General features: G+C 39.2%; 3 protein-coding genes across 4 annotated transcripts in view; 2 read left to right on the forward strand and 1 right to left on the reverse strand.

Annotated features, from left to right (window-relative positions):
* Klp54D (Kinesin-like protein at 54D) overlaps positions 1-5,348 on the forward strand; it is a 47,234-nt gene extending 41,886 nt beyond the window's left edge. The window contains exons 5-12 of one of the 2 annotated variants that reach the window (XM_065229141.1): positions 1,790-1,931; positions 2,010-2,246; positions 2,308-2,426; positions 2,488-2,951; positions 3,766-4,011; positions 4,536-4,688; positions 4,826-5,109; positions 5,316-5,348. In XM_065229141.1, coding sequence (XP_065085213.1) covers positions 1,790-1,931; positions 2,010-2,246; positions 2,308-2,426; positions 2,488-2,951; positions 3,766-4,011; positions 4,536-4,688; positions 4,826-5,087 — 1,623 coding nt within the window. In that variant the 3' untranslated portion in view covers positions 5,088-5,109; positions 5,316-5,348. Of the gene's footprint in view, positions 1-1,789; positions 1,932-2,009; positions 2,247-2,307; positions 2,427-2,487; positions 2,952-3,765; positions 4,012-4,535; positions 4,689-4,825; positions 5,224-5,315 lie in introns of those variants that run through there. The other variant, XM_065229140.1, reaches the window with a different exon arrangement.
* Positions 1-11,848, reverse strand: part of LOC135707333 (zinc finger protein 25-like) — a 32,478-nt gene extending 20,630 nt beyond the window's left edge. Inside the window, exon 1 of the mRNA XM_065229144.1 lies at positions 11,759-11,848. The gene's annotated coding sequence lies outside the window, so the exon portion shown is untranslated. The remainder of the gene's footprint in view (positions 1-11,758) is intronic.
* The window catches only part of Uba1 (ubiquitin-like activating enzyme 1), a 32,985-nt gene continuing 20,228 nt past the window's right edge, over positions 11,605-24,361 (forward strand). Inside the window, exons 1-2 of the mRNA XM_065229138.1 lie at positions 11,605-11,670; positions 18,520-19,680. Coding sequence (XP_065085210.1) covers positions 18,817-19,680 — 864 coding nt within the window. The 5' untranslated portion in view covers positions 11,605-11,670; positions 18,520-18,816. The remainder of the gene's footprint in view (positions 11,671-18,519; positions 19,681-24,361) is intronic.

Consider the following 24,361-nt stretch of genomic DNA (forward strand, 5'->3'; position numbering starts at 1 on the left):
ATCCTATTTACTTCCATCTCAATTTTTAAATCAAGATTTAAAGCAAAATAATTACTTCACTGTTTGACACAAAACTAACAAACTGACAGCTCGTTCCCATACGAAGCACCATCGAGGGCCGCTAAGATGGTGATTTTTGCTAATGTAAGCACACTTACTTAAAATAGTTCCAGTGCTCCAAAATTGATGAAATTTTGGATTTCGATTCCATTTGTAATGCAGATTACGAATATGCAATTACCTCAATACCCATGAAGAACCCAATTGTTCGTCCACACGTAATAGGGGTAAAATTGTCTAAAATGCATAGTCTGCACAGACTGGTGACGTATAAAACCATTTTCAATGGATTCTCCAGATGTTTTTCTACAAGAGTGACGATATTTCAGAACGTATATCAACCACAATGAGGTATTTTTAAGTCATTTTTACAAAATTTTAAGAAGTAAAATGCTCCAAAAACCCCAACTTGCCCTATTCTGCACAGGACGAACCTATTCCCACTGGATTCCTGAGCATTTTTCCCATAAGAATGATTATATTTGCAAAGGTTAAATAAGTGCTGAGCAGAGATAATGAATTTTGCTCCTTTTATGACGATTTTTTCCCACTGTGCGTCGTCTGGATCGCCTTGGCGGTGTCAAACGTATCTCCGGTCTGATCTACGAGATGTGTTGAAAGTGTTCCTGGCAAGTGTGATCCGTGATGCTGTCAACTACACTGAACACGTCAAGCGTAAGCAGCCATTGTACGGTTTTGGAGGTTAAAACATCACCAACTTTGGCAACAAAACGACACTTTTCAGGGTCAACAAGCTTATTACAGTAAAGAGTTGTGCTGTTTATCCATATTCAGAACCACATGCCCCGAACGACCACACAGTTGTAATCTTGTAACCAAACTTGGAAGCAGGCGTGCATGTGATTTTAGTCGATTCTCTTCATCAACTTTCTCTTGAAAAAAATTACTACAAATTTGGTACGCCTACAATTAAAAAACGGAAAGAGTTAAGATGATCGATCAATTGAAACAACTAAGGCTGTGTTCCATTTGGAAAATTTTCACTTAAATTTGACACTTCGAAAATAAATTAAGATGTTCGAAAATCCCTCTGTTGATGATCGTCTGATTTTCGAGAAGGTGTTTGTCAAAATTTATTCGTCGTCTGTCAGAAATAAGTCTGGTACAATAGCAGGTTTATTTGAAAATTTTCCATCTGTCAAATTTAAGTGAAAATTCACCAAATGGAACACAGCCTAAATGCTCTTCACATTTGTTCCGTCCACTAGCGGTCCTACGCTAAGCTTCCGTTCGAGCCCCTATGCACAGACCCTTCTACTTTTTTTTTCAAAAAAAAGGCTTTGAATTATACCACAAAATGCCGCTGGAAATGATGAGATATTTATGCATCAAAAGTCAGCTTTTTTACTATAAATCGAATGCCTTCGTAATTTTCGGGTAGTTTGAGGCAAAATTAAGCAATTTTACCCTATTGCTTAGTGTTTAAAATTGTGTTACAGCCGATTACTAAGTGAAATGTCATGCGCTTAAAAAAACAGTTTCATTTCAAAGCTAAGAGTGTCCTTCATAATCGTATATCAAATTGAAAATAAGACTTAAAATTGTGATTTTTTTAAAGTATGCCGATTACCTATGGCTCGAAACGGATAATCGTTATCGAGAAATCGTTACAAACGTATCGTGTAAATTGCGACTCAACGGCACCAACCGTGTGTACAGAACTGTTAGGAATAAAGTTTAATTTCCATATTCCATCCATAAATCACAGGTCATCGATCTACTCAACCCGGGAACCGCTCGCAAGCCTCTGGCTGTACGATGGTCCAAAAAATCGAGAGGCTTCTTTGTCGAGAACCTCTTCACCGTTGACTGCGAAGAACTGGACGACCTGCTGGCCGTACTGGAAGAAGGTAATGATGTCACTCGATAAATTTCCTGAACTGTTTCATGAAACTTGAAATTCAATTTTTTGTTTGTTTTCAAACCAGGTATGCGAAATCGTTCCGTTGGCTGCCACTCGATGAATGACTACTCGTCGCGGAGTCATACGATCCTGACCGTGCACATAACCTCGGAGCAGCAAGCTGAAGGCGGTGTGTTCATATCGAAACAGGGCAAAATCAACTTTGTCGATCTGGCCGGCAGCGAGATGACCAAGAAGACCCACAGCGAAGGTAAAACGCTGGAGGAGGCCAACAACATCAACAAGAGTTTGATGGTTTTGGGTGAGATGATACACAGGGTTGTTAGTGATCTTGAAGTTACGAGCTCTGTTCTCGATTGCAGGATATTGTATTGCATCGTTGAGCGATTTGAAGAAACGGAGCGGACACATACCCTATCGGGATAGCAAGCTGACCAAGTTGCTTGCGGATAGTTTGGCTGGGAATGGCGTTACTTTGATGGTATTATTCGGTTTTTCAGAAACATTAAGAAATTATTGATTTTCATAAGATATTCTTCTAGATTGCGTGCATTTCGCCGGCCCGGTCAAACATAACGGAAACGCTGAACACACTTCGCTATGCAGCCCGGGCGAAGAAGATACGCACCAAACCGATCATTGTGATGGATCCACGAGAAGCTCTGATTCTTAGCCTGAAGCGAGAAATCGGAGCTCTACAGGTGGAGAACGAACATCTCCGGACGGCGTTGAATCTCCAGTCTGAATCGCAAGAGATCAACAGTCAGGTAGACTTCCTCGAGCGGCGGCAGGTCGTACGGACGCCTCAGAAAGTCGATCTTGACAAACTGCCCGATATGGAGAGCAACGATCTCAAGGAACTGGTCAAGGTCTATATGCTGGAGAACCAAGCGCTGCGACAGGAAAACTCCGAACTCTACAGCACGCGGGAGATGATCATGCGCGATCAGGAGGTGGTCTGTCGAGAGAACGAAAGACTGTTGAAGAAGCTGGAGGATGTGAATTCGTACGTATTAGGAAAGGCTTAGGCTGTGGTGATTTGGTGATGTTTCACTTAAATTTGACAGATGATTTTTTTTTTTACAAATAAACCTGCTATTCATCAGACTTATTTCTGACAGATAAGAAATCAATTTTGATAAACACCTAATTGAAAATCGGCTGTCTGCGTATAATAGCCACGTCAAGAGAAAAACAACTTCAAATTACTTCTAGCGAGAACGCAAATTAGCGGCTGCAGCAAATCATTATATCATATATTTTGTTGAATTATCTTAACAAGAAATATTACAAATTCTCAATACTGATCATTAGCATCTTCGATTATATTTTAGTGCAATGCCTTTCGTGAAGCTTCCGTAGCATCGTAATGTTTGCTTACTTTGCACGATAAGTATTCGGTTTAACAGTTCAATATGCAGACTTGGCTTCACTCTTGGCGTAACTCTTATACACCGACTGAACAACGAATTCGTTTATTATTCAGTTCCAAAATGGATCGGGTATCAAGATTGGGTCTGCTTGTTTGCTGAAAAACGTCAGTTTGATCGTTTGTTTTTAAAATCTACCTCAGGTTGAGATTCGCACTGACAAAAAGTTCGGTTTCGCATGTTCGAAAATCCCTGTATCATCGATCGACTGTTTTTCGAGCAGAACTCATCCACTGTTGTCAAAATCTTACTTCTTGTCTGTCAAAAATAAGGTTTAATCGTTAAATTTCCATCTGTCAAATTTTAACCAAAAGTTTAAAAACATCCGCCAACTGGTTCGGAGCCTATAGGTGGTTTAAGTATGCGACTAATCATTGGTACAAATTTCAGCGTTTGCTGTCGATCGCCGATCATTCCGGCAAGACCTACGTTTTCGGCGGAAATGCTCAATTTGTCGGCTAGCGGCGATGACATGTCCAACGTCGTTTGGCAGAACGCCATGAGCGTCAGTAGCGACAGTATGGGAAGCGTCAGCCGATTCAAGCAGGATTCTCTGGACGGTCGGGTTTCCGCTAATGAGAATAAAATTCCGGAGCTTTTGCAGAAGGAGCTGGACAAGCGGAGAATCGGTGATAGGTAGATGTTTGCGGGTTACCATGGTCTGATTTGTAGTTTGACTAAGTCGAGATAGATCAAATATTTGACTTCTTAGAGATATGTAATACTCAGTAGGTAGTCTCTCATATTTTTTGGGATGATGAAATGGATACCTTTATGGAAAGAGTGTTTTACCATAGAGGTAACTCTAAGACCAGAAGGTCCCGAAGAAACGAGCTCAACTTTTTGGCTCAGCTCTGGTACTATCTTCGGTCCCAAGCTAATCGATGCACCCCTCGAAACATAGGAAAATCCACGAACCCCTCATTTTATCTGTTAAAATTTCTTAGCAAATCAAAACAAACATAGTTTAGTACTAGAATTTCGACTAGAATGGGGTACGTTAATCGTTTGCTTGGGACCAATAGGCTAGTCAAGTAGTGAGCCAATTTAAAATCGTTAGTTTTCACCGGTTGGTCCTACGACGTGTCGGACCATGTGTGCACCATTTAAATAAATTAAGTTACAAGAATACCGATGACTTATAAAGGTTCCATTCACAGCATCCAAACTATCGCCAACAACTTGAAGAGGCACAATTCGTGGGAAAACAACCGTTCGCTGAACGGTGTGAAGCTGGCGTCACGAAAAAGTTCTGCAGACAGCAGACACTCCGATCAGTCCCAACGGAGAACTTCACAAACCAGAATCATTGAGTAAGTTCATCTCCTTTCAACTTGTCGTGCAGTGTATATCACCTCTTCATCTTCATTAACTACACCATCGTTAATTTATCCTCCTAATCTGGGACACTGAATTTTGAATTTTGTGCATCGCCGCCCATACTCTACAGCTTGAAAGCTCGCTCATATCCCTACTCACCGGAGGGGGTCGTCGCCATCGGTTCGTCATGGTCTCCAATGGCCAGACGACCGGCCAGTAGTATCAGTAGCAATACGTTTAGCCGGCAGTCCTCTCTGCTGCTGCGTAAGCAGAATAATTTTCTGAGCAAAAGTCGTTCCACGGACGAAGGCCTGCTGCCAATGAAACGGAACATCTTTGGCAGTCTGGTATCGCTCAACGGGGATGACGTTGGTGCTAAGACGTTCCTTTGAGCGCGACTTAAGTATTTTTTTTGTACGTAGAATTTTTATGTAGCAATAGAAGTAGACTTGAAACCGTGTCCGTCTCAGCTGATTTAAAAAAAAAGTCAGATGCATGTCAGCGTGTATTCACTATTGTTAGATTTATGCTTTTGTATCATACTGTCAATTTCATACACTAAGCTTCAAAATGGTGTATTCTCATACAATTGAATAATCATTTTAATGTTTTTTTTTCAGCATGATCAGTTAGAATGGAAACAGGACGTACCTGTAACAAGAATGTGCAATCAAGGACAACGAACAGGGATACCGACAGGAATAGGTGTGTTTGTGTGTGTGTGATATCGTATTGTTATTGATAGAGTAAATGATGTGAATTTGTTTTGCAAAGTTGGATAGGAAAACTATATCGTTATGGAGCAGCAAGAATGCGCACATAAACAATTTTAATGTAAAAAGCATGAAAATCAATAAATGGAACTGAATGATTACATAGGTATTCAATGGAGAGAATTTCGTTTTCATCTAGAACGGTGATAACCAATCCACACGCTGGGGAAACCAAAACTTAGGGCATCATTAGCGGCGGCCCAATTGTTTGGAACAGATCCAGACCGAGCCCTGGTAGGGTTAACTACCCCATTTCCGGCCTATTAAGCACAACCCGCACTTAGTCTTTCTTAATCTAGCACAGTTTAGCACCAAACGGAATGTTATTATCACTGATAGCTTCCAAATTTATTTACCTTTCCGTACGTACCATAATATTTGATAAAGATACACCAATCGTTGAGATATTGTCAAAAGCCTAACACTGCTTCTTGAAGCCAAACTCGGCCTACGGATTCTAAACTCGGCCTAACGCATTGAAACGCCAATGAATTCACTTCGGCCTATCGGATGAAGATAAAAATTAATGCAGTCGGAGCGCTTCTTTTGTTTTTGGGAATAATGGGTGCAAACTTCCATACCACGCGTTCTCATCGATTTCGTTCGGTAGCTTATTAACTAAAGTATCGTACCAAACGTATAATTGACTTGTTAACTCTGAAATCATGGATTAATTTGAAGTTTTCTGCTCGATAGGCCCAAAATGGGCGATTAGGCCGAAGTAGTTCTTTACCCTACCGGTTTTCTAAATTTTGTTTTATTCCCTGTACAGACTATGGCTTATATCATGTAATATAGGCTGTCTTGCAATGAGCACTCATACATCTACTTTTCACTGGAAATCCTATGTATGAGTGCTCATTGCAAGACAGCCTATATTACGTGATATAGGTTGTAATGTGAACGGGGTATGAGAGAACGTACTATAAGTCTCGGTTTAATTTCGACTTATTTTGGACCAGGCAAACCACTGTTTCATACCACTTTGACACGAGTGAAGCACAAGTTTTTATTTTGCTCTCGGTATTGGAGTGGTTTCAGGTGGCGACCCCGAAGTAATGGTTAACATCCATACCTTTCACGCCAAACTCACGAGTTCAAATCTAACCCGGACAAGTCACGAATGGCCCAAGAGTGTTAAAGTGATTACAATTTAAAAAAGGAGTGTTTTCTGCAAAATTGGAAAAGCTATTGGCAGATCAAGCTCGAGAAAGATAACAATCGCCCAGAGTGCAGATTTTGGCTACGAAAACGGTTCCACTGGAAGCGATTGGGAACCGATTACTGTTGCATTGGATGTATTCCTGCACGGTCTCGAGTGAGTAGTAGCAGTAGCTAGCAGACGGTTACGACGGTCGAAGGATTTCCCTATTATTTTGGTGCGACGACTACAAACAACGCTGTTTTAGGTGCCGTCAACAAATTCCAAGTCGGTTAACGACGTAGGATCAAGAGCTGAGCTATGACACAATCCTGGAAGATTCTCCCCCTGATGATGTATGTAATAGCAAAAAGTAATCGAGATATCATGTAATATCAAACTGAACATTGCATTAGGTCCTAAGTAATACCAACAATCAGTACGAAACTAACGATTTAAAATTGGCTCACTACTTGACTAGCCTATTGGTCCCAAGCAAATCGACTAACGTACCCCATTCTAGAATAAATTCCAGTACTATGTTTGTTTTGATTCGCTATGAAAGTTTGACAGATAAAATGAGGGGTTAGTGGATTTTCCTATGTTTCGAGGGGTGAATCGATTAGCTTGGGACCGAACATAGTACCAGAGCTGAGCCAAAAAGTTGAGCTCGTTTCTTCGGGACCTTCTGGTCTTAGAGTTACCTCTATGCTTGTACACACTTAATCTAGCTCGGTAAAATCTCCAACAGTCGATTACCTCGGCATTTACTTTTCCTGATATCTGCAAAATATCTGTTTGTTAGCTGATATCTCAGCAAAATGTTATTTGTTAGCTGAGTCTCGGCAATTGTTTTACTGAATCTCAGCAAAATAATTTGCAGAATCACTCGGCTGTTGGAATCTCGGCGAAAAAAAAAAATTAAGTGTGTATGACCTACTATGAGCATGAGCATTATTTGTATAATAATTATGAGCACTATACGACAACTATGCAAGTGTGACCATGGATGTGCTCATAATTTATTATACAAATAATATTCATGTTCGTAGTTTGTCATACAAGTGTAACTAACGGGGCTGCAACGCCTGTCATCTGCGAACAACTCGAGTGAAGCCAAATTTATCTGGTGCTCTGGTGCTAATTTGACAACTCCTAATTCAACTTAATTCTATGATTAAGCTTGGTACATGTTGCACCGCGTTGCGGAAAATAGAGTTTTCTAGATAACATTATAGCAAACAAAGATTCACGCAAATTGTGCTTGTCAATTCGAAAACAAATAAATCATTGCTTAATTGTCCATTGCAGGAAAGTAAGGATGATTTTGAAGGCATTACATTTATTGCCAGTTTGCCGCATTTAATGTTACATCTTCTTCTTCTTCTTCGCATTTCAAGCTTATTGCGTATGGCATTATTAGCTTATTGCGTGCTCTCAACATAGTGTTCTAGATGCACTTCCACAGTTATTAATTGAGAGCTTTCGATGCCTGTACCATTTTTGCATTGATATGATTGTGTGGCAAGTCCAATCATACTTCCTATGCCCAGGGAAGTCGAGAAATTTTCCAACCCGAAAAATTCCTAGACCGAACCGGGAATCGAACCCAGCCACCTCCAGTATGGTCTTGCTTTGTAGTTGCGCCTTTACCGACTGAGCTAAGGGAGGCCCCTTGTTACATGGTTGGAGCTTAAATATGTTATGGATCACCAGCGCTGCTGATGTTTTCGGCAGTTTCAAGAACTGGATCGCTTTGCAGAGGGTTGGGTGTATCGCCATATAAAGTTGTTTATTATTTTCGTCGGGCTAGACTCAAAATGTATGTAATTCGATCTGTTAAAATGAGTTTGACAGCGATTTGTTATGTATTTTCCTCGGATTTTTACTACACAATTTTACACAGTGCACCAATACAACCAGGCGTGAAAGCCTCTATAGTCTGTACGGGGTATAAAATAGCAAAGGCTAAAGTTGTAAATCTAAACGCTATCTTCAACAGATGTTTGGAACTGCACTACTTTCCAAGCATGTGGAAAGTAGCAAAAATCATACCAATCCGCAAACCCGGTAAGGGTCCAACATTGTCTTCAAGCTACAGACCAATCAGCCTCCTTTCAGCGCTGAGCAAATTGTTCGAAAACTCATTCACAATCGTTTGCTCAAATTTGTCGAGGAAAATAACATTCTCCTTCCGGAACAGTTTGGGTTCAGAAAGGGGCTAGTACGGGTGATGAACAACATCCGAAGTAACTAAGCTGTATCCAAGTCCACAGCCATGGCCTTGTTAGACGTTGAAAAGGTGTTTGACAATGTTTGGCATGACGGACTTGTGTACAAGCTTTGTAACTTCAACTTCCCATTATATCTGGTTAAAATCACCCTCCAGCAAAGGTCGTTTAAGGTATCGTTGAATGGTTGTCTTTCAGACACGTTTTCCATCCCAGCAGGAGTCCCGCAAGGCAGTCTGCTGGGCCCCTTGCTTTACAGCATTTATACTTCCGACATTCCTTCCCTCGGTGACGGTTGCGTGTTTTTCCTGTTCGCAGATGATACCGCAATAGCTGTCAAAGGAAGAATCCCTCGCGAAATAACAAACAAACTTCAACGATGCCTTAACGCCTTCGCTGATTATGCCACCATGTGGAAAATCAAAATCAATGCCTCAAAAACACAAGCGATCATGTTCCTCCATCGGCAATCGCCAAAGCTGAAACCGGCTCCATTTTGTACTGCAATCATGGATAGCACAAGGGTTGAGTGGTCTGCCGAAGTAACCTATCTCGGGATGTTGTTCGATGAAAAGCTCCTCTTCCGTTCGCATGTAGAGAAAACAGTAGTCAAGTGTCTGCCTTGGTTAGGTGTCTGTATTCGCTGATTTGCCGCAGATCCCACCTCTCAAGGGTGAACCAACTGGCTGTCTACAAACAAATAATAGCACCTGCGATCCTCTACGCAGCTCCGGTGTGGGAATCATGTGCACAGACTCACAGGAACAGAATTCAGGTCACTCAGAATAGAGTGCTGAGGATGGTTCTTGATCGTCCTTTCGACACTAGAATAACAAATTTACACGAAGAGGCAGGCATTGCCAAAATAGATTCCAAAATTAACGAAATTAGCACTAAATTTACACAAAAATGTATTTTATCAGAACATGCTTTGATAAGCAATTTGTATATAGTAGTTGTAGCTTGTAGGTTAGTTGTAGTTGTAAATAGTGGTGATAAGTAGTCTCCTTTTTCAAATTAAAAAAAGAAACAATCCCACCAATGTGGTCATTCTTAAAACAGGCCTGATAGGACTAGGAACTGTAATTAATAATAATTGAAATTTCAAAGAAACTAAAGTTGAAAAGACGCATCTGTCACTTGATAAGTAATACATGTAAACTAAAGAGCCTGAGTTTATACAAATATGTACAAATTCAAGAAATATACACCAAAAAAGTTGTCATATAGTTTCCATAGGGAACTTAAATGATATTTTTCCAATAAAAAAATTAATGATTTGTATCTGAAATTTACATAACATTCATATGATCAGATGAATTCTATGTGATAAATCACATAAACTCCATTGGACACATAAGGTTCATGTGATTTTGTAGTGCGATTCCCAATTATGAGATCACATGAAAGTTATGTGAAATTCTAATGGTTATTTTCCATTGGAAATGTGATTTATTTTTTGAGTGTAGATCATTTAAAGTCAAAAAAAAAAGTTGTCAATCTAGCAGCCTGGATTGGAACGAAGTTCGTACGAACCGGTACACCCGCATAAACGCGAACCATATCTTGACCTTACCAAAAAATGGTTTAAAATTATTTATAATTCCTGCTAAACTTTAACTGAAATGGTTATGGAACTTTACATGAACGTTTTTGTGATAACGTTTTAACCTTATGTATTATTGGTTTTTGGAAGTGAACCTTACAAATAATGGGTTGTTAAGAACCATTACCATTCAAAATAGTTAAGGTTAAACCTTTATCACAAAAACGTTCATGTAAAGTTCCATAACCATTTCAGTTAAAGTTTAGCAGGGATTATAAACAATTTTTAACCGTTTTTGGTAAAGTCAAGTTATGGTTCGCGTTTATGCGGGCGGGTGGTCTATAGATTATAACAAAAGTAAAAAATAATATGATTTGTTCCGACCATTGGCTGCCAAAAAGGATAACAAGTGCAGAATTATTCAATAACTAACAATTCCAATATTAAAAAAAAATCCTTGTTGTTATTGGCAAGGTTGCAAAGACTCATTTCAGCTAAAACAATGTTTTTCTAAATTATGAAATAATTAGATGCCATGATCAAATTTTGAATTGGTAGGATACAAGAAGAGGTTGCAAAGAATGTGTTTGACAGAATGACACAATCAGCGATTTTTCACAAACTCACTCACTCACTCACTGACTCACTCAGCGATCAGCAAATCGCTGATTGTGACTCATAGAAAGCAACATTTACAGGTTTTATGTTTCCAACGCATACTTTGTAACCTCTTCTTGTAAGTTACAAGTAAAACATGCCATCATACCATCTTTTGGTTTTATTATTCCGAAAAACATAATTTTAGCTGAAATGAGTCTTTGCAACCTTGGTTATTGGTTGATTTGGCCAATTTTCAATAGTTCACTATTGCTTAACAATTGTTTTTACAATAACAATCCATATAAAAATAAACTTTACGCCTCACATTAGGAAGTTAATTATTGCATTATTGCGACAAATTGGCTAGCCCCTTGAACGACATTCTTGCACTAAGAATTTCTACAAGAAGCAAAGGGTTCGACTGCACGTAAACAAAGCACAAAAGTCGACATAACATACGCCCCGTCTCTTTCGCACCAACGGATGACTCTTGCAATATGTTCCTTCTTGTTCTTGGTCGTTTTATTATCGTGGTCGTGGCCGACTGACTGTACACGGTTTTCGTTCGTGCGGACTTTTTCCAGTGAGCTAGGCGTGTATCAGCAAATTTCACGAATTTCCCGTATTATCTACAATCTTAAGTGCATTATTTACGTTGCCCATCGCGTGTGCTTCCCGAATAAGGTCACATTCAGAAGATTGGTTCGGTATCGGTGGTGTAAAGTAATCACCCGAAGGGCTAGCGCGTCTGGAAATAGCAAGGGCGACTTACCTGATTTGCAATCTGTCCTGCTCGTTGGTTAATGAAGAAATAGAAAAGCCGGCTTCGTGCACTACCAGTTAATTGTTCCACAAGTTCGAGTGAAAAATTGTTAATTTGTGTGGCGAAAGGATAGAAAATCGTCAAATTTGATAAAACACTACGTGTTGTTTCAAGTTCGCGACGGAAAATTCCTGTTGCAACACCGCTTGTTCCGTTCGAAACTTCAGAAGGGGTTGAAGTACGGGAGGGAAGGGTTTTTTTTTGTGTTTGACATTTTGTTCACGGTTGCCAGATTTGCTGTTTTGTGTTCTAGGAGAGTATGGTGTAAAATGAACATCAGAAGTTCAATTTCGTGTGCAATACGAAATTCAATCATGTAGGATTATTGAGTGCTTCACGACTATAAAAGTGCTTAAAGACGTGTTCGTGGTATCATCCAGATTATTTATGGATAATATGACCAATAACTCAGCGGCTGAATTCAATTGACTCAGAGCATTTTCTTTCCATACGAAATTTGCTCATACACAGCAAAAAAGAATGTAATATCGATCAATGTAATTCAATCTGATGTATGAAATAATGATGTAATAGCAAAAAGTAGATACAATTTTGTTCGCAAAATCGATGTACATCGTACAACGTTATATTACACAACACAATTATTTGGATGTAATATTCAACTTTTTTTTTCCCGTGTAAGCTTATCAATGAAATGAAATAAACGAATGGTTGGCCGTTTTAGTGTGCGGGCCTATTAATGGATCGAAAAATTTCGTTGAACGGTTGTTTCGAAAATCAAGTTATTTTTAATGATTTTTCTCGATTATGCGGAATTTTCCTACACGATTAGTGGCTATCAAGCGGTGCTAAAGAATGGTATCAAAACCCGATTTGTTTACGTTTTGGACATAAAGGGTGATACGGTCAAAATTTGGTCAAGGGAAAACGCGTGTAAATCGGTGAAATCGTTTATTTAAAAAATTAAATTAAATTTCTTTTTCAAGTTCAATTAGTATAAAATTCAGGAAAAATATTCAGTTAGGCTTCCGCTTTTCCAAATCCGAATTGCCGGGCCTTACGCTTGACCCCTGCCATCAGATTTTGTACAGCCACCTTGTTCACCTTCTTCGCCGCAGAAAGCCAGTTTGCCTTGAACTGCTGCTCGCCCTTAGCAGTTTTTTTGGTCTTCTTTAGGTTCCGCTTGACAATAGCCCAGTATTTCTCAATTGGGTGGAGCTCTGGCGTGTTGGGAGGGTTCTTGTCCTTGGGAACCACCTGCACGTTGTTGGCGGCGTACCACTCCATGGCCTTTTTACCGTAATGGCAAGATGCCAAATCCAGCCAAAACAGTACGGAACAACCGTGTTTCTTCAGGAAAGGCAGCAGACGTTTATTCAAACACTCTTTCACGTAAATTTCTTGGTTGACAGTCCCGGAAGCTATGAAAATGCTGCTTTTCAAGCCACAGGTACAGATGGCTTGCCAAACCACACAGCAAAAAAAAAAATGTAATATCGATCAATGTAATTCAAGCTGATGTTTGAAATAATGTTGTAATAGCAAAGAGCAGATACAATATTACATCAATAGATGTAATTTTGTTCACAAAATCGATGTACATCGTACAACGTTATTTTACACAACCGATGGATTGACCTGGTTGCAGCAGTTTGGATGTAATATTCAAAAACTTTTTTTTTTGTGCAGATATTTCTTTGCGAACTTTGACAGTTTCATGTGCTTGAAAACATCTGCTACCTTTCCCCTTCCTATTGCCGTATAAAACTCCTGTCCCGGAAGCTGCTTGTAGTCGGCTTTGACGTAGGTTTCGTCGTCCATTACCACGCAGTCAAACTTCGTCAGCATCGTCGTGTACAGCCTCCGGGATCGCGCTTTGGCCGTCGTATTTTGTTTATCATCGCGATTTGGAGTCACTACACTAATAAAATTCCACACATTTTTATTGACGAATTTCCATGTAAAATTCCACATGATTTTCATGTGACCACACATAAACAGAATCCACCCAGAAGCACACATGAAATTTATGAGTCAAATGAATAGTATGTGTGGTTACACATGACTTTTATGTGTACACATATTAAGTATGTGTCCGACACATAGATATCATTTGTTGATCACATTGCAAAAAATCATGTGTGGGACACATAAAAACAATCTTTGAAATTTTATTAGTGTACCTTCTTGTAGGTCGATAGTCCGGCTCGTTTTTTGGCTCGATACACGGTTGTAGACGATACACCCAGCTTATTTGCGGTATCTCGGAGAGAGAGGTTAGGGTTTCGCTTGAAACTACCGGCAACTCTCTTTGTCGTCTCAGCGGCTTCCGGTTTTCGATTTCCCCCCGATCCAGACTTCCTGGCTGTCGACAAACGTTCCCCAAACACTTTAATTACATTTGTAACGGTTGATTTGGCAACTTTTAGCGATTTTGCCAACTTTGCGTGCGAGTAGCTCGGATTTTCGCGATGCGCGAGCAAAATTTTGATACGCTGCTCTTCTTGCTTGGACGGCATTTTGACAACTGAAGAGTGAATTCCAAAATCAAAATAGGAGCAACATTCTGCACACACACACCTTCAAAATGAGGGGTGTTCAGGTTTTTTAAATGCAAAATTGAAAGAAATACGTCAAGTTGATATTGACCAAATTTTGACCGTATCACCCTTTAGGCTGAATTCAAATTGTTACTGTAGAGACGTTTCTTAGTGGAATTGACACCTAGAAATCTAGAGTGTGTGAATGATCTGGTGTTAATGGTGCTGAATGTAAACATAAACAAAGCAGAAATTCATATGAGAATAAACTACGGCCAGTTCTACTGTGACCTGTCAAAAGTTCTTGGTAAATAAAAAAGTCAGTTGATCGCAACTGTCTCGTGGACAGCCTTATTCACAAACGTCAGAGAAGTCTATGTACACTCAAAAAATTCCACACGTTTCATCGAAGTGTTTAACACTTGATTTTTTAAATACACAATCACATTTAAGTGTATTTCACCTTGGTTCAATGTGTTCTACACGTTAATTTCTAGTGTTTCAAACTATGAAATGTTGCAAATCTTTCACTATCTATTCAAGTGTATTGCACATTTAATCACACTACTGTTCAAAACAGATGGATTTAAAGTGTTTTGCATTTCAATGCGATGTGAATTGCTTGCTCAGGATGGTAAACATCAAAAACAAGAGTTGAGACTTTATCCTATCAACCCGCCTCATATATGAGAACAACCGTGGCACAGTGAGATTGAACGAAGACTCCGGCAGCAGCAAACCCAACAGTCCATGATCGAATCCCAAATCAGACCCATTTAAATATATGTGAAGCTCTGGCAGTTTTGTTTATATATTTGTCGATTAATTTTTAGAGTCGGTAAAGTAGAATCACAAACGAAGTGACAGACGACTAACTGGCGAAGAAATCCATTAAAATAATGTGGTTCACTGTAATAGAATTTTCTTGGAAGCCATCGGCCACCAGATGGGTTAGTTTTTTGGTTATGATTTGAACAAAGTTGATTTTGTGTACAATGATTATTTGACAGTGTGCAAAGAGTGTATCATTTTGTCATTTTTTTATGCATTTCAGTTTTGAGTAGAGTGAAAGAGATAGAACCAAAACATTCTAATACATTTGGTGAAAATGCTAGTACAATCCATAGTAGTGTTGCCATTTGGTACAATCCAGTAGAAGTTGTGTTGCCATGTGGTACACTGAAAAATTTAAATAGCAGGTTAGTCACCAAAGTTTTCGAGCCGCTCCGTCTGTCACTTCGTTTGTGGTAGAATATTGTAGAACATTGAACTATGATGTGCAGAGCTATTAATTTCACCATATGAGGCACATAGAATACAAGTGTGTCACAATAATTGATCATTTTAGATGGTCAAGTTTTGAACCCACCACAGCATGCTTTTGGCGCCACTGTATATGGACGATCAAATGTAAAATACTGTGGTAGCCACAGCATAGTTCTGTCAAAACCTCAGCATTTTCATTGATCCATTCTAATCCATAGTGTTCAGGCATGGTTCATAGCATAAGATTCACACATGCAATGGATGTGTTTAACAATAAGCGCAAAATTAAATGTGAGACACATGATGATGATGACGTGTGGAATTTTTTGAGTGCAATCTCTGTGGATCGCATCTTATTCTCTTATACCCCGTACAGACTATGGCTTATATCATGTAATAAAGGCTTTCTTGCAATGAGCACTCATACATCTAGCTTTCACTGGAAATCCTATATGTATGAGTGCTCATTGCAATATAGCCTATATTACATGATATCAGCTATAGTCTGAACGTACTATTACGTTTACTTTTTTCACGCATGCAGCGCTCGCGAAAAGAGCAGCAGCTAAGCGAAAAGTTCACGTTTCCAGAAAGAGCGTATCTGTCAGATTTTCACTTCACTGGATGTCAAGTGATCAGTTGGATTTCTCGCGTCACTTTTCAAAAGGTCCTAAGTAACACATTTCAACAAATCGAGTTAAGCGATACAAACTATGCTCTTCTATCAGTGTATGTGATATAAAAACAGCCATCCAAATTTATTTTAATTTATTTAAGATAACCATAGGTCAAAAATTGTCCAATGTACAGTTTGAAATGATGATGCTCATTTTCTAAAGCGGCCAATCTAAAGTTAGGTACTCTACTCTGAAATCTGTGAAAGGGAATCTAGAATGTAGAACAAAACGTCCAATGTAGCAGTCATTGATTATGTCATTGAGAAAAATCGTCCAATGTAACATGTCCGATGTACAACTTGAGTAGTTAAAACGCCCTATGTGTTTTTATGTATGTGTGTGTGTGTGTACAATCTAACCCCCACTGTCCGGCAGTGTTATTATGGAAGAAAACTGCTTTTTATTACCCTTAAATTAAAGCAGGTTTAGTCCGGGAGTTAGAAGGTGTTAGCTCTATTGCAGCTCCAGTGACCCATTTCAGAATGCCTGGTAATTCACGACCACTCCGAGGTCACTTTTACTTACAATAAGCCCCGCATGTTCACTCTACCTTTATCAAATGGATAATGGTATCATAAACACACTTCCAGATTAAAAAAATATTATTTCCAAATCTGGCACGTATATAGTTTTGAAATGTGTTCAACTGTATTAAATCGATTTGAATGGACATTTCTTACCAATTTTGTTTCGAATACCTCTTGATTCATTCAGTGCTGGTAGCACTTACTGGCCCTTACCGGCGACCAACTCGTCTGCCCGCAAAAGCAACAACGCCTAAATCTCAAAGCTCTCTGGACGTCCCCTCGAAAATGCAATCGAGATATGTATAAGAACAATCTTCAACTGGAACGTACTCACCAAATCAATACATCCGGAAGCACATTCCCGATGCTTATTTTTCTCTCGCATGACCGTCGTCGTCGAACGGCAAAAAAAGGGAACTCGGTGAACAATTTTGTGATACGGAATTTTCACTGAACATAAACCGCGAATTTACGAATTACACCACTCCCAACTGCGAAACACGAAGCACTTTTGGTACACTTTCGATCAATTTCTTTCGAAAACACCGATTGTGCCAAACTCTTTCACGCACCTTGCAGCGTGAAATAAACTGAAATTAAAAATTATCCGTGAGAAAATCAAATAACGCAGATTTCGACATCTCTTCTGATGCTTGCAAACATGTTGAATCACGTTTTCTTTCTCTATTCTACAACTTCCCGGAAAGCGATAAAACTACCAATGACACACGTATAAACGTCCGGGAGGCAGAGCGCCAGCGCTAATCCGGCAAATGCAGCCGAAAACTATGAACGCGAACGCGAACCATATCCAAGGGCGTTCGAAACTGCACTCCCCTATGTGTTTTTATGTATTGTAGCATGAAATTCAAAGTAAAATTGTGATTTTACCGTTTCTACTGAATTTTCAACGTAATTATTCACTGACTACATTACAAATAGAGTCGCAAAATGTATAGTTTCTAAACAGTTAAAACAATAATCTGTCAAACTTCAACTTCGATTTTCTCAAAATGGTGGATATGTTACATTGGTCTTTTTGAAAAAGTGACGCGAGATTTCGTTTCACATGAACTGTAAACTGCGAAAAAAGGAAACTGGAAAATGTTCCAAACATTTTTTTACAACCTTTTTCGAAAGTGAAATTTTCCGATTTTTCAGGTGCTTCAAATTTCGTTTCGCTTCGATCTGCATACTACAAAAAAAAATATATAATAAAACAACGAAATTACAATGATTTTTACTGTTGAATTTTGAGTACATTAAAATTTATTGTTAAGTTATTGTAAGGGAGAAAAAAAAAATCGATTTTTAACGATACAATTCTCAAACAACGAAAATTAGTGTGATGAGATCAAATTTGTTCGAGAAAAATCACTTTTTTTATTGTTAAGATGCTTAACAACCTCCCTTCTTACAGTAAATTTCTCAAATACCATGAGTTTCATTGTGATTTTATGGTAATGAACAAAAATGTCGAATGTTTTGACTGGTTACAATGACAATTGTATTTTAATTGGATTTTTTTACGGGTAGGCTTTATGCGGGAAACTTTCTATTTTGTACCAAATAAGACTACGATACAAAAAAACAAATAATTGCACAGCATTTTCAGCATTCTGGCAACCGTACCGTAGAAGTTTGCGTCATCCTGAAAAACGCAACTTTTCCTCCTGACGTCTGCTGTCAAGTTCCAGTTCAGTGGAACGGTTTTGTGAACGCACCCTTTCTTCTTGCAGTTTGATGTCGACTCGCGAATTCTAACCGGGCATCATCTCCATCATCATCCGACGAGTGAAACAAGCAAGCAGACAAAAGAAGCCGCTTTTCTGCGAGTGAACGTTTGGCGTTGCAAGCCGGGACAGAAAATTGGTGTTTTTTGCAGTGAATTTGCGGAAATTAGTGCTTTTAGTTGGTGAAATTATTGCCTGTCGGTGATCGTTTCGGTGTTGGTGTTGGAATTGATTTTGGTTTTCTCTGGCGGGTGCTCTGGTCTCTGGTCGTCACGGAGGCGCACCGGTTTTTAGTGCGGCTTAATGTCTAGTGGTGAATTTCGTGACAGTTCCGCCGTCGATCCCCCAGCCGCCAAAAAGCGGAAACTGCCTTCATCGCCTTCGTCTTCGTCGTCGTTGTCGACTCCCCTCACTGCAGCAGCAGCCGCAGTAGCAGCCGAACAGCAGAAGCAGCAACAACAACACAAACTAGAAGAAGAAGACTCAGCAGTAGCAGTTGTAATGGCGACGGCAAACAACAATGGATCGGCACCGTTCGAAGGTTCTGCGGGCCAGGATATTGACGAAGGCCTGTATTCGCGGCAGCTCTACGTTCTGGGACACGATGCGATGCGTCGGATGGCACGGTCCGATGTGCTGATCTCGGGCCTCGGCGGATTGGGCGTGGAAATTGCGAAAAACGTAATCCTCGGTGGTGTGAAATCTGTCACTTTGCATGACAAAGCGCTTTGCTCGCTGGCGGATCTGTCATCGCAGTTCTACCTTACGGCGGAAGATGTTGGACGGAACCGTGCCGAGGTTAGCTGCCGCCAATTGGCCGAGCTGAACAACTATGTGCCTACCACTGCGTATACGGAAGAACTCACCGAGGACTTTCTTCGCAAGTTCCGGGTGGTGGTACTAACTTTGACACCCCCCGCGGAACAGCATCGGATTGCGGAGATAACCCATCGGAACAACATTGCCCTGATTACGGCCGATACCCGGGGCTTGTTTTCGCAAATTTTCTGTGACTTTGGAAAGGATTTCACCGTGTACGACCCGACCGGAGCCAACCCAGGCTCGGCCATGGTCGCTAGCATTACCAGCGATGTGGACAGTATTGTGACCTGTTTGGATGAGAACCGTCACGGATTCGAGGATGGCGATTACGTTACCTTCACCGAGGTAAGTGCAAATTTGGCTAATTTCCACAGAAATACGCATTTTTTTTTTCGCATTGTGACTCATACGCGCCTGCAAAGACCAATTACGACGATGAGAAACGACGACGATGGTAGTGATGAAATAGGAAGACAAACGAAGAAAAAAATGTTGATTGCGCGAACTGCAGCAGCAGCGAGGTATAACTTTTTTTTTTTAACAGGGTATTTTGTGACGTCACAGAAGAAAAAATAAATAATGACCGATGGCGGGGAAAACGAGGCAAAAATCAATCCAATCCATTGCAATGGTGAAGTGTGCCCATCGTGCATACCAACCATAGAGAGGACCTATCTACCATCACCTCAGTCTGAGGGTATTTTGTTGTTGTTTCTTATGCATTGGTCATCGGTTTTTTCTTTTCTTTCTTTCCTCTTGCTGTGGGTGTAAAAATAGCAACGAAAATGGCTACAAATCGAAAGGAAATTATAGCTATTTTCCAGTGGAATTTTCCACTCTCTGCTGTTAAGCGGGGTGTGTGTGGATATTTTTGATTTGTAAGTCCTAGAAAGGGATAAACGACTTATCGTCAATTTTCGGGTTGGGGATCTGTGTTGCTTGAAATGTGGTATTTATTTTGTAATTTTGAATTACAGAGATAGTGATATGTGATAGAAAACACTGGAGACTATTGGGGTAGGACGGGGCAGATCGTCACCCTGAGGTTAACATCATTTTTATACAAACATTGAACACATTTAAAATATTGTCTGTCCAAGTTCTTGTCTGCTCTAGCGCCTTAGGTTGTTGGGAAATGCACCGAATACTGGACAGTCCGGTAATCCTGACATTTTATTTTTAATTAATTAATACGTCTACTTTGCAACATATTGAACATATCTGATGAATCTGAACGATTACATAAATTCATAATAAATTTTTCGGTCCATTTTAATATGTTCTGTTCCGATACTATCCTTCCTAACTGCCCTCCTTATCCTTTTTTCGACAGCAGGATGACTAGTAATCCGGGAAATCGAAAAAAACTGTGTATTAGAAATAAGCGGCAAAAGCCAGTGGATTTCGATGACAAATTGTTCTCTTCTCGGAAAAAATAAGATTCTGGACCTTTAAAAAAAAAAACAAGACCCTTGGATTGGACTAGATTTTTAGGATGCAGTCATTTTGAACAACTAGTAAGAGAATGTTGATGATTGTGAATGAATTCTAAGCACAACACCAAGGTATTTCATAGACAATTGCCAAGGAAGTGTTGGGAAAAATTATAATAAAGTTGTCATTTCAGAGTGGAATTTTTAAGAAGTTCTATGATGGGAAAGCGTTTCCAGCATCCGCGAAAAATATCAAGTGAATCCATTTGTTAGGGTACAAAGCAGTTCTTAGAAAAGTTTAATAGTAATTCCGAGTATAATTGCTAGGGAAGCTCAAGGAGACTTTCTAGATAATTCTAAGGAGAGTTGACAGAATTGTGAATGAAACTTGATGAATTATTGGAAGATGCATTTAAAATTCAAAGATAATCTTAGGATGAATGCCATGAATTTGTTGGAGTGTTTTGTATAGAATTTCCAGACTGTTTTAAACATTTTTCAAGGGAATCCCAGAGAGAATCTTACATTAATTTTACGGGAATTCTGAGTAGAACCACAGACAAACAGACGTAGTTCTTCATTCTGGATCATTGTTCACGCATTTAACGATTGATTTGAATATTAACATGTGCGCGAAGTGCTCACCGAAGTGCTCATCGAATTACTTTGACGTTTCTATATATTCTGTTTACCTTGCATGCAACATTGCTAGCGACTCTGTGAGCAAGCTTGTTTTCCGCGAGAAGCTCGAGGGATGCCGTTACAGATGTCCTATGTTTTGAGGTACAGTGTTTTCAAGAAAAAGTTATTCAAAGAGGTACGTCTGTTTGTCTGTGGTAGAACCATAGAGGTAACTCTAAGACCAGAAGGTCCCGAAGAAACGAGCTCAACTTTTTGACTCAACTCTGGTACTATCTTCGGTCCCAAGCTTATCGATTCACCCCTCGAAACATAAGAATATCCACTAACCCCTCATTTTATCTGTCAACTTTCATAGCAAATCAAAACAAACATAGTGTAGTACTAGAATTTCGACTAGAATGGCGCAGGGTGTCGACTACCTGGAAAAACCTGGAAAGTCAGGGAATGTCAGGGAATTCTATTTATGATCTGGAAAGTCAGGGAATTTTAGTGTAGGTCAGGGAAAAAAATTATGTTGATCACATTGCAAAAAATCATGTGTGGAACTCATAAAAACAATCTTTGAAATTTTATCAATGCATGACGTCAATGTCCCGGGCATACTCGCTGCGTTTATGGACGCCCTTGCCAGTTACTGCAAGTATCCATGGATGGGCCCAATGTGAATTGAAGCTAGAGGTAAAAAAATGTGGCGAGAAGCTGATAGATCTGAGAAGCTGTGGGCTGTTTATTTTGCATAATGCATTCAAGGATAGTGTTCGCAGTATCAGTTGGGATGTTGTCCAATATTTGCGTGGTATCTACAATATCTTCAAAGCTGTACCAGCAAGACGAGCGTTTATCACGATGTATTCTGGATCTACCATTTTCCAGTTAAAGTTTTGCGGTCACCGATGGTTGGAAAATAGTGCTGCTGTTCAGAGGCAGGGCTGGTAGCGAGTCACTTTTTAGTGACTTGGTCACTTTTTTCAAGACAGTAACTAAAAAGTCTCTTTTTTTAAGGCCAAGTCACTAAAGTCACCTTTTCTTGTAATAAGTAACTATTTTCAACTTTTTTAGCGTTAACGGTGCCGGTGGTGTAGTGGTAAGCGTGATTACCTCTCACCCCAGCAGGCCTGGGTTCAATCCCAGTCGGCGCCGCCGGGATGTTCTGAGGCATAACATCTCTGATCACGCCTTCCTTCGGATGGGAAGTAAAGCCGTTGGTCCCCGGTTCATGAGTTGATGGGTCGATAGGTAGGGTCCAGTTGTGGGAGCTGCCTTCCTGGCACGTCGGTAGCATTGGTGCTCAGCACGGAAAACAAGATCGACGGAAAAAACAAATCAAAGGAAAAAAAAAAATTCAAGCTTCGAGAACATCAAGACAGATCAGAGAATCAAAGGGCCGTTCAAATAATTTCAAGGAAATATTAGAAACCTTAAAAAAGTTTCGAGAAGCTCAGTGAATTTCCGAAAACTTCAGCAAGGCTTCGAGAGAATTCCTGGGAATTTTATGAACATCCGGAAAACGTGAGAATATTTTAAGGGTGTTATATCATGGAGATTTCAAGAACTTAAAAAATGTGAAAATTTAGCTTAGTTGGTTAGAGAACATAAACGAAGTTCCATTAATAAAAAAGCGAGAACTTTTAGCAAGCAGTGATATATTCTAGAAATTCCAGAGAACTAAATTTAGATATTTCTAGATATTTAAATGATATTCAGCGAAGTTCCGAGTACTTCGAGGATGATCAGATAGCTTCAGAATAATCCCATTAACTTCAGCAAATTTGCAGCAACTTACAAGGAGTTCCGTGGAATTATAGGGTATTCCAAGAATTCTATGATTGATCCTAAAACGTCAGGGAATTATAAATATGTATCAGAAAATTTGGTGGATTATTAAACGAATTTAGAGAACTTCAGGCAAGCATCGATAAGTTCAGCGAAAAGCGAGTGTTAATAATGGTTATAATACTTAAGGAACATTGTCGAAACTACAAGGCACATTAATTAATTTCAGTAAAGTTGCGGGTTCTTAAAAAATACTGATAAATTCAGGGTAGTCTAGATAACTTTAAAGAAATTCAATAATCGTTTAGACACCAAGAAAGTCTAGACTATTGAAGAAGTTTTAAATTAGTGCCGATAATTTAAGGGAAGTTTTATGAACTTCAGAAAAATCTTGAGAACTTCAGTGAAAATCATAGAAATATATTAATTATTTCGTTCTAATTCCATGAAAATTTCGGGAGCACAAAAGTTCCATAAATTTATAAAAATTTCGGAAACGTTACAGAAAGACAGTGATCTTCAGAAACCAAAAAAAATATATATATTTATTTTTTTTAATTTATTTTATACTGAAGATTAATCCACTGTGAATCTTAAAAGTTCAAAGTGTGAATGAAAATATCGAGAAAAAATAAATGGTTGTATTTTAAAATTCATTATTTTCATTAAATTTTCCTTAACAAGAAATTTTTTAAATTCTTTGAGACTTCCAGGTATTTTAGGGAAACAAAAAATGTCTTGAAGATTCCCGGTTTTCCAGATTTTTGAAATTAATAGACACCGTGACTAATACTGTGGGTTTGGTTATAAAGTTTCTATTGAATATGTCGCTTTAAAGGTTCATATCGTACATAAGTGTTTATGAGATAATAATTTAATAAGTCTAAAACATCAAACATTTATTTGATGTATCTTCTCTTAGGTCACTTTTTAGTCACTATTTTTACAACTTTAAGTCACTATTTGGTCACTTATTTATTCGACATGGTTACTAAAATCACTATTTCTGACAGCAGTGATCGCAATCAAAATTACTCCGCAAATACGAAAATTTATTTAAGGCGTCCAGAAAGACAAAACGTCAGCTCCTAACAAGATGTTAAAAACGGTTTGAATGACTCGCTGCTGATGGCTAATAGTAAGTTCAGATTACAGATTTATAACATGTTATAGCACTA

This window comes from Ochlerotatus camptorhynchus, unplaced genomic scaffold (assembly GCF_037179485.1).
Source record: "Ochlerotatus camptorhynchus isolate MF236.1 unplaced genomic scaffold, CSIRO-AGI_Acam_v1.1 ptg000308l, whole genome shotgun sequence".
NCBI lineage: Eukaryota > Metazoa > Arthropoda > Insecta > Diptera > Culicidae > Ochlerotatus > Ochlerotatus camptorhynchus.